The sequence below is a fragment of the Labrus mixtus genome, chromosome 18 (genome assembly GCF_963584025.1).
Source record: "Labrus mixtus chromosome 18, fLabMix1.1, whole genome shotgun sequence".
NCBI lineage: Eukaryota > Metazoa > Chordata > Actinopteri > Labriformes > Labridae > Labrus > Labrus mixtus.
Window position 1 is genome coordinate 3,109,169 of NC_083629.1, and position 10,757 is coordinate 3,119,925.

Sequence of the window (10,757 nt, forward strand, 5' to 3'; positions counted from 1 at the left end):
CATTGGATGTTTGCTCCTACCCATAGAGAGATGATCGTGACTCCACCAGTGTCAACCAGTTTTCAATTGATTTAGCGAAATGTAGGCCTTTACTGAGCCTAATTTGTGAAACATGAATTGCAGTTCACTCTTCGGCCACTTCACCAAAATCCCTGAAAAATATGTTCTCCATTTAGGAATTCATTGCTGCAGCATAAAAATACCCTTCCCTGCTTAACCACATAAAAAACTACAAAGACATACAGATATACAAATAAAAACCCATCATTACTCTGCATCCTCCAGAGCTTTTTTATTCATATCCATGCAAAAACATGAGCCCCTCTTAGATTTCAGTGAGGATACTCCAAGCTTAAAAAACAACCAGAATGCTTCTTAGAAACATTTAGCTGTGTTGGGCTAAACTGCTCAGAGCTGCAGAGTACACATGTCCATCTAGAATATAAGAAGACTGAGAAAGGTAGCAGAGGGAGGGCATATCTTACCCTCTACAAAATATACAGTTATAGTTGAGATTTTAGAGCTGCATGTGTTTCAGCATCAACCCAAGTGAAGCCCTTTGTAATTCTAAACCTTTGTTTTTTCAAAAGCAGCTCTGCCAAACATTGTTTGTCCATTCACACATTCATGCACACTCACAGCTGGAAGCTACCCAGTATAGGCCTGCGACCAGTTTGATCTGCGAGCCGCTGAGCAGCTTCACTGTTGTCGCTTTATGGTTCAATAATTCACTTCAGAGCACGTCGACGGCTGTGATGAGATGAGGGTGACCTGAGAAACAGCCACGTTACGTCATCCCCCGCTAGCTTCCCACCTGCAAACACTACCAGCTGTGTTGTTGGGAGTGCCTGTTGGGAGCTGCAGGGGAGGTCCACTCATCTGCTTTCAGGTGTTCAAAACATGTGTAACATTGCAGTTGAAGGAGATGCACATAATCTAAATATTGCATATGGTATTTAACCTACTATGTCATATTTGTATTTGCTGTATGTGGTTGCACATTGTTTCTCCGCTCACACACACACACACATGCAGGGGGGTTTCTCTCTTCACTCCACCGGCTTCCTGCCTAGAGAGGCCTCTGTTTTACTCATGTTTGATAGTTTCCGTTGCATTTTTTTTTTCAGGGCCAGCCTCTCTCATCAAAGTGATTAAGCAATTATACTGATTGTGCCAATGCTCAAGAAGAAGGAGAGAAGGACCCTTGAGTATTGAGTGCTAAAGCTTTCTTGGAGATAACGGCTTAATTTGTGTCTAATCAAAATAAAGCTTGCTCTCTTAAATCTCCAACCTTGTGGCTGAGGGAATTAGAAAGGTATCCGTGAGGAGAAACCAAGGAAGGAAAGGGTGCCCTGTTGGGGCCAATTCCAACTTAAATATCACTGCGTATAGGCTCCATGCAAAAATAAAGGCATGTTCTAATCAGGCATTGGGGCCTCTTTTTCGCTCCGAATGAAATAATAATTAACTTCTGAGAACTGTTAACGATAGGAACCTCTTAAGATGCTGCATGTACTGAGCATGGATCCCATACTGGAAATAATCAAAGAGTTTGGGAATTAAATCAACATGCAGTTCGTCTCTTAAGCGCTGCTGTGAGCATCAATAATGAAGTAGGAGTCTGGAGAGTCCGCAGGATCACAGCAGCAGCAGACTCAAATCGCATAGATCCCCAAAGTGTTGCACACACGCATAGCACACACGCATAGCACACACGCATACACCAGTCATTATTTCCCCTTTCAGCCTTTCTGCGTGTGCTGACATTTCTTCACCGGCACATTTAACATTCAAAGCCAGCCAGTGAACACGCAGCTCGCATGTTTAGACACACTGGATTCAACATCAAAGTTTAATCACAGCAAAACTCAAATCACAACCGTGACGGAGCAGCGTGAATGCCTGATGAGTCCGAGGGTGTGTGTGTGTGTGTGTGTGTGTGTGTGTGTGTGTGTGTGCGTGCGTTTTGGGGTGTGGGAGAACAACATGTGGAGAAGTGAGAGAGATCCACAACGAGGGAAGGAGGGAGAGAAGGAGAGAGGAACTCACCCCTAGAGGATATCTGAAGGTAGAGGCGGGGGTCTGCAGCGCGTATAGCCGCGGTGTAACGATCCTCTATCCCGGGCACCTGCGCTTTTTTCTCGGGCATGAGCCGGACCCTGAGCCGGCCCCCATCTGCACCTAACCACCACTCCAGAATAGTTGTGAGGTCCATTTCCAGCGTTAACACCGGGGCCTCCTCGTACACAGAGAGCCCCCCGCATCCCGTCTTCACTATATCCTCTCCTATTTCCACCACAACTTGGTTTGATTTCCTGCTCGCTTTCGTTAAGCCCAATTTCAGAACTTTGGACAGCGGCCGCTTATGGAAGAAGGGGAGCTGTCCACCAGCAGACACGTTCCTCAGTGCAGAGTCCGTAGCAAACTTGGGGTCCACATAAGTAGCTATGGTTTTCTGCAAGGGTATGCAATGCATTTTCAAGTTTGCGCGCACCATATAACATCCGCTAAAAGTCTGGCAGTCTCCGTTCAGGGGTCTCTTGATGAACTCCGCCAGGTAATAGCGCAGAAGAGAGGGGACCGCAAAATCTACAGCTAGCGTTTTTCTCTTGAGCCTGGAGTTTATGGTTTGGTTCAAGTCTCTTTTGCCCCCCGTTTCCCCGCTGCTGCTGCTGCCGCCGCCGCTGCTGCTGCTGCTGATGTTGCTGAAGCCGGCCGTGGGGAGATCCATCCCCGCTGTGGTCCTTGGCGAGGCGCACTGCAGCCCCGCGAAAAATGCCGCAGAACAAACAACCAAATACAACATCCTGGGGTTCATGGTGAAATAATTTTCAGTATTTCGTTTGGGAAGAAGCACCCCCTAAATCCAAGTGTTCCCCCGCTTCCCCTCCGCTCTGCAGCGCAAGATCTCAAAGTGTGAATCGATGATCCTGCGGGTCCTGCGCCTCTTCGCCGGTGCGCATCCGTGGCAAGACGAGGCAAACTGGGTTTTCACATTTGTTTGCCACTGACTGTTGCAGCTGACGAAAAAAAAAGTGTCATTTCCCCCCTCTCTGCTCCTCACTTACGCACACACGGACCCACTCTCACGCACAGCCGTTAAAGACAATGCCTTCAACGCAGCGAGCCGCACTCCGGGACGCTGATTGATATGCCGGTCGGGTCCGCTCCGGTGGCTTTCAAAGACTCCCTGTCTCTTGGCACAGTTGTGACGGCGGTACAAGTGGTCTCTCTGTCAGCAGCGGGATGCAGCAGCGTCCCTCTCTCTCCTCCTCACAACTAAATCATGAATGCACAACGAGTTTGGAGCAACCGAGCATCAATTAAAGTTTAAAATACAATCATATCTTACAGTCTGGGCTAATTGGAAAGCCCGGCGGCAGTCTCGCAGGTTAATTGTTTGCTGAGGATTCTGGCGATGAATTGGTCAGAGCTGGCAGCTCCGGTCCCGTTTGTGTCATGCCAGCACATGCGGTAGAGTCATTCACACATCCATTTGACGTCAACACAAGCCGTTTCCTCCGAATACGACTCCCATGCGAAAAACCCTTCAGCAGTCAGCGCTGGAGCTTCCGCCGTTCCGGACGCGTCTGGGGCGCGCTCAGCTCAGCCGTAATGCTGCTTGTATATTTATTGAAATTTAGAAATGCCAGCAGCAACAGCGGCGCAGCTTCACAGTTCGTCTCTGGTGGATTTTTGATTTTTTTTTCAATGAATCACCGAGCCTGCGTCCGGAAATTGGATTGGATTAGTTGCACACTCACCCGGTTATGTGCAAATCAAATAGTTTCAGTGGGAGGCCATTTGAGATGGAGCCCATTTGGCTTTGTTCTGTCTTAGGCTATATGAGGAGGCCAATAAATATCTTTAAAACATAGGAGAGCTCTCTCCTGCCAGTCCATTTGCTACACACACTATAGCTCCTTAATTGGGAATCAAGGGGTCATAGTGTTGGGGCAGGAGGGGAAAAATGCCAGCAATACTCCTCTGCCCCCCCCCACACACACACACACCTAAACACACGACTACAGTATCTCTCCCTCTCTCTCTCTCTCTCTCTCTCTCTCTCTCTCTCTCTCTCCAAAAGTTGACCGGAGGAGACTCCCGCTAGATGGCGTCAGGTTTACTCATGGTAACTCAGGAGAGTTTCACTGACAAATCCATTAATGCTCTATAATTGCTCTGGAATTTCGCACCGTCTCATTACAGCCTTATCAATAGAGGAGTATGGGGGGAATCATATGAGCATTATGAGCAGCAGAAACACACAATCCATACAATTCTGACTCTATAAAGTCAGACAGACAAATCCAACTTTTGGAGTTATTATCCAAATTAAAAAACGCCCAGGGCAGCACAGTTGAAGTAGAGGCACCATTTCTTTGCAGATGGATAAAAAAAAGGGCAAATTGTATCAACACATGTTAACCTTCTGAGTTTTATAAATGTATTCTGAATAAATAAAACAAAGTCTAGCTGGTAGAAAACACTTTGCTTCATTGATGGACTATTTGTTATCCTGGATTGATTGGAATTAATTTTTTTTGACAAAATTTTGTTTACATAGATTATTCTTTAGTTTTCTCAATTGACTTTGATTTTTCTTACAGCACTTAAACACCACAGTAGAAGTGTTTGTTCACTACTTTAAAGCTACTATGAGGAGATTTGTGCTGTGTATGAAACAGACTGACCTGAATACTGATATATCTTCATGATCTGGAAAAGCAAAAGAGACTGTCAGCTATACAAGATTGATAATTTCTATGTTGTTAATAACACCTGAAACGGCTGGGAGGTAGTTTCATGTTTTATGCATCCATGCACTTAATGTTAGAGGGATTATTTATGTTGTTTATGTATTTCAATGTTTCTGGCTGCCAACAAATTTCTCCACGGGGATATTATAGATCCCTTTGACCTTGGGTGTCAGGCAAAGTGGGTTTTTTGTCAAGGTATATATTCTTGATGATTATTATATTATTATATCAGCAAAGATATGAGACATACCACCTAAACCACAGAGGTTGTGGTCATCATCCAAAAATAAGAACATTTTAAAGCATCATCATCATATATCAAGAGGGGATTTCTACTAACTTCCTACCACTGAAGTGCTTTGGTTTGGTTGATATTGAGCTGACTTAAATCTCACATGTTGAAATTCGAAATATTGTGATCTATTTTGCTCTGTGAAGCTAAAGGCAAACTGGTCACGCACACACACACACACACACACACACACACACACACATACACACACACACACACACACACACACACACACACAGAGAGAGGGAGTTGAAGTATTTTGAAGCATCTTTATTCTCTGTTGATGCAGAGCATTTCAGCTGATGCCATTAAAGTCAGTGAGTGTCACAGCAGTGGCAGGCGCATGCAATTAGAATAAATCAAGCACTGTCAAGTGAATTGAAGACAGCAGCAGTGAATCATGTGGTACATATATTGACTGGGGGAATATTCAGGGGGAAGGAGTGGTTGTTTATGAATTAATTAATTACATTATAATTAACTTTAATTAAAGGGCAATACATTCCCATGAAAGATGAGTTAATGTTTTGAGTATTTATGTCAGACATTACAGATTAAAATAGGTAATTTATAATAAACAAAAATGTAGAAATAGTCATTGCCTGTAATACATTTCAACAAGTTGACGACTCATCATGCACTCCAGTTTGCCTCTAATGAATACATGATTTAATTTTATGTCTCTCCCTCTTGACATACATGATTTAGCAGCTTTATCTTTATTGTGATCCTTTTTTTTATGTTTTTCCATACAGCACTCTTGGCTACACTGTCAACACCAATCACTATCTGATACAAGCCCCTCCCTCATTTCCTGCTTTGCTTTAGACTTTGTGTTTCACAGGAAGAAAAAAGAAGATAAATATATATTTGTATCCATGTTGGTCACCTCTAGCCGCCTCAGGTGTTTGGTTGTTATGATCAGAACGGGCACAGTGCATCTTAATCCCATAAGTAGTATGGAGTATTTGATGCATTGAGTAATCCCATAATCACTGTTTTGGCTGTGCTGCTCACAGAGCCAGTGGCCTGCTGATTAAAATGCATTAGTCAGAAGAAATACACAGGTGGTTGTGATTAATTATTAACAAGAAGAAGTCTGATCGATAGTTGTAGCTCTGCACAACACGACCCTTTTCTCCCTCACTAATAAACCACCATTAACTGCTGTTTTGTTTTATGAATGTGTTACCTCTTACTGCTTTCTTCTCCCCTCATTGAGAAACAACCTGCTCTGTTTCTTTGGAGTTAATTGAGATCCACCAGTAGGCGAATTATTCTTATATTTATTATTGACCGATGAGTGTCTTGTGACTGCACGACTAACTTCACAGTGATGGAAATGTCCTTCACAGAAGCTATACTTTGTTTCTGTTCTTCGCTTTCTTCCTTCCTTCATTTGTAACTGTTGCTATGAATGCTACTGTATGAAGGTAGATAAAGGTAGCATATAACCTATAAGTTCGATCTGCAGAGTCCCTCTGCACCTTTAAGAAAAAGCTAAAGACCCAGCTCTTTCATGAATACCTACTAACTTAATGATGATGGTCTCCATATTATTGATGATGATGATGGTAATGACGATGGTTTTTGTTTGATAACGATGACTTATAAGATGGTTTCTATACTGATTAGAGCTCTCAAGAACTGCCCTCAATGTTGTGCTTTGCCTCTGGTCACTTCCTGTCAGCACCTGTGTGTCCAATCAGACTCAAAGCTGATCGTTTGCTCTTACTGACATTGTTCCCTTTTTTCTAGATCCTTGCTTGTGTTGTACTTACTCTCTGATGAACGTCGCTTTGGATTAAAGCGTCTGCTAAGTGAATTGTAGAATTGTAGAATTGTATAGGTGTGACGTCACAATGATGTTACCAGGGGGTGATTTAATTGCAGTAACACAGCACTAAAATGCAAGGCCTGCCACTGCACTTAACACACCTTATACCACAGGGAAATCTGGCAAGATATCTGTAGAGACAATTAAAAAATCAGGACTTTGTCGAAAGGCAGGAATCAGGCCCAAAATTGGCCTATTATCTTGTAGTGTGTATCCCGCTTTACTTTGCTAGTGAGCCCTGCATTATGCACAACTTATATAGGTGTACCAAACCAGTCATGTTTTAAATGGCAGGGCCAATAGATAAGCCTCTGTGTTCAAAAAGTGCAAAGTAAGAACCTGAATTTACATTTATGTTTAACTGTGCCAAAACTCAAGGTCTGGAATCTAATCTGAAGTCATAAATGCATTATCATCAACTCCATCTCTTGTTTTCTACATTTCTAACTTTATGCACATTTTCAGACCTATAGACTTTGAATACTAAATAGCCTAATATCAGTACAACCTTATGTTGGTTTAACTGACCTGTGCCTGCCCTGACCTGTGGTGGAACAGCAGCAGAGGAGCAGATCCAGGAGCACACAAATGAAATGCTCTTTATTCAACATTCATTCTATCCAGTATCTGATCACGTTATTCAACACAAGTTGTTTTATTCCTAGTCAAAGAAGGTGAGGAGTCATAAACGGTGTGGGAGGGACCGAATCAGGTCGGTCAAGAGTGGGAGAGGAAGTGATGGAGCAACGATGATACTCACTTCAATATCTCGTCTGCAATGCTGCACTAACAAGTGATGATGAGACAGTGATACAATGCTCTATAAAGCACCTCTATGTCTTTGTATTAGATATTACATCACCTGGTAATACATCGAGCTAAGCCGTGGTGAAAGGAGCTGCTTTTGGGGGCTAAATGCAGTTTTGATAATTCGGCTGCAGGGGCAAATGAGCTGTGGAAATAGCTATAACCATCCACTGAAACAAGACAATACTGGAGTTATTAATAAGAGATTAAACACATCAGTAACGTTAGAAAAATTGATTTTTAACTAGCAAAACCCAAACCCAAGCAATATAGCTCGAGTTTCATTTTTCACACTAAATTGATCTTGATGAACAGATATTTATGTGATCGTTTGAAGCACTGCAGGCTTAAGAGAGAGAGAGAGAGAGAGAGAGAGAGAGAGAGAGAGAGAGAGAGAGAGAGAGAGAGATATAGAGAGAGATTTCTTAAGGGGGTACAGGCTGAGCTTAGCTGCACTTTGTTAACAGCTATGCCTGTATTCTTGGTAATAGGAATGCACTTTGAAAGCCATCAGCCAGACCACCAAGGCAAGCTAAATTACTTTGTGATTGATCACTTATTTCTGTCCTTATGTGTGGAAAAAAAAAACACGGGTTTACAGTGTGCATTTCATGTTTGGTATCCAGCTCACAGGTCAGTGTGTGGGAAAAGGTCGGTGGGGAGTGGTAGTGTGATAAATTACAGACAGATAAGTTCGTACAAAGACCCTCCCCCTCCCTCCAGCACCGCTTTTCACTGCGTCCGGTAAACCTCATAAATCAGAAGCTGAGTGGCTACAACAAAGCGACCCCTTTCAGCCTGCATCATCGTACCTCCTGACCCGGACCATCTACCTTCTGCAAGTCTCATCGTTCTTCAGTTGGTTCCTGCAGCAGCAGCAGCAGCAGCAGAGATGGATGTCGGATTATGAAAAAAAAAAAAGAAGATCCCAGCACATTCCTCCAGGGTTGTCAATCCAACCCCCTCTTCCTCCTCTCGCACACGCTTCACAGCCATTTTTTTTTATCTTTTGTCTGTTTTGGGCTTTCCTGCATGCACAACACGTGTCTGCAGTGATTGAGGAAGGAGCTGCTGAGTCTCATGCACCCGAGCCATGCATTTTACAACGCCGAAGCGACAGTGCTGCTTCCCTTAGCATTCCCATCTCATGACATTTTTTCTCTTAGTTCCATAAATCAAACTCCTAGACCTGCCGAGTTAAAGACTAGAAATAAGGCTGCGGGAGAAAATAGGTTAAAAAAAAAAACAGACGCTTCTGCACAGTGTCTAAGAATTTGGAGAGTTTCCCCGTTGGCAGCTGTAATAGGAGTTTGGGGGTGGTCATCTCTTATGGTGAACGCACACAGGTGCAGGGGGTAAACTTTTTGATAAGTGGCAATTCCCCGGGTGGTGGACTTGAAAAATGTCAGCCATTTAGCTCCGGCCCACTGAGCCCTCTGCATGACCAGCACTCACATTAATCATCACACTGCAGGGGCTTTTAGCCAAGTAGTTAGCATGTAATAGCAATGCTAATGCACAGAGGATGCACACGTCACAACTCTCAAACACAAAACTTCTAGTGTGATCTAGTTGGCAAAAACAGAGAAAGAATAACACAGCAACAAAAAAGAAATGGGGAATGTAATGTTAATTGGAGTAGTGGGACAATAGAAAGGGCTTTTCCTGGCCTTTTCACTGAGTAACACTGAGTAGTTTAATCTGCCAAATGTAAGATGATCTCCCAAGATCCCTTACATAACAGGGTATTACATTCAGACAGCTCTGGATATGGGCTACAGTTACTTAGACTAATGGCACACATTAGTCTCTATAAAGGTTTAGTAGATTTTCCAGCTTTTCCTCAGCAAGGTGTAAAAAATGTCTTGAGCCTTTAGATTCATGCAAAGTGGATAATCCATTAAAAAGCATGCAGGAGAACATGAGGGGCACGGTGGGCAAAGTGTTTTTCATCATGACTCTTCTGACCTGATATGTTCTGCTGTGAGTCTTTTTTTAAAGGTTTTGGCTGTTTGAAAATTCTCTTTCACTTCAGCAGAGTATGCTCATGTCTGGCAGGGTGCATCTTCTACCCCACACATAAGACAGGCCGCTCCTCTGTATGCCTCTTAACATATGGTAATGTACACCTGCTGCTCCCTCTAATTAAAGTTCATACAATGTAAAAACAGTTTTTCAAGCTTGAGTTGCAAACATTGAAAGAGACATTTGAGGAGTCAGTCCACTTCTTAAAGTCAGCGTGCTCGTCAGTGGGAACATTTATGAGCATGTGTAAACAGTTGAATAAACAGTGTCACTACACTGGAGGATTATTTTCAAGTCTGAGATAATTACTGGAGTGACATCACTTATGTAATCACCGAGTGGGATTAGAGTTTTCACATTTCTCTTCAACAAGTTTTGCATTTACACTCAGCTGCCAGTTTAGCTAAAATAAGTGCGGCCAAATATGACAGTGCCACAAAGATGATGAATGTATTGCGCCGACTTTGTTGAAATCTGTTTATCGAGAAATGTGGATTCAGCTTTGTAATTATTGTGGAGGATATTGTTCATGTTGCTTTTATATAATTTTTTGCATGATAGTGACTGATTTTTCTGTAATTTTCCAGGGGGGTCACTGGTTCAAGTCTCTGTGTGGACCAGAGTATGGAAGATGGTCTGGTAGCTGATGAGGTGCAAAGTCACTTCCGGGTTACTGCCGAGGCAGCTCTGGCATGCTCCCTGTGTAGCATTGTGTAGCAGCCCCACTCTGACATCACTCCACTAATGCATGTCCACAGCTCCTGTTTGTGAATGTGTTCAATTCCGGCCGATGCGTGTGATAAACATGTCTCTCAATAACAGAGAGTAAAACCAGAATTTGCCCTCAGGATTAATAAAGTATCTAAAATATAAAAAATGTCTGTCTGTCTAATAAAACACAAGTTTGACTATTCGTCCTGTGCACCAAATAACCTTGAAATGTTCACATGATGATGTCATCTTCAACTTCTCTATCAATCAGCCATACAGGGAGGGTCACATAGTTTGATGTCTTGTACAGACCAAAAGAAAGGAG

The 10,757-nt window shown here is 43.1% G+C and overlaps 1 protein-coding gene across 2 annotated transcripts in view; it reads right to left on the minus strand.

Moving 5' to 3' along the window:
• Positions 1-3,616, minus strand: part of alk (ALK receptor tyrosine kinase) — a 385,940-nt gene extending 382,324 nt beyond the window's left edge. For both annotated transcript variants that reach the window (XM_061062375.1, XM_061062374.1), the window contains exon 1: positions 2,050-3,616. In XM_061062375.1, the coding sequence (XP_060918358.1) occupies positions 2,050-2,818 (769 nt within the window). In that variant the 5' untranslated portion in view covers positions 2,819-3,616. The remainder of the gene's footprint in view (positions 1-2,049) is intronic.
• Positions 3,617-10,757: the final 7,141 nt, after the last annotated feature.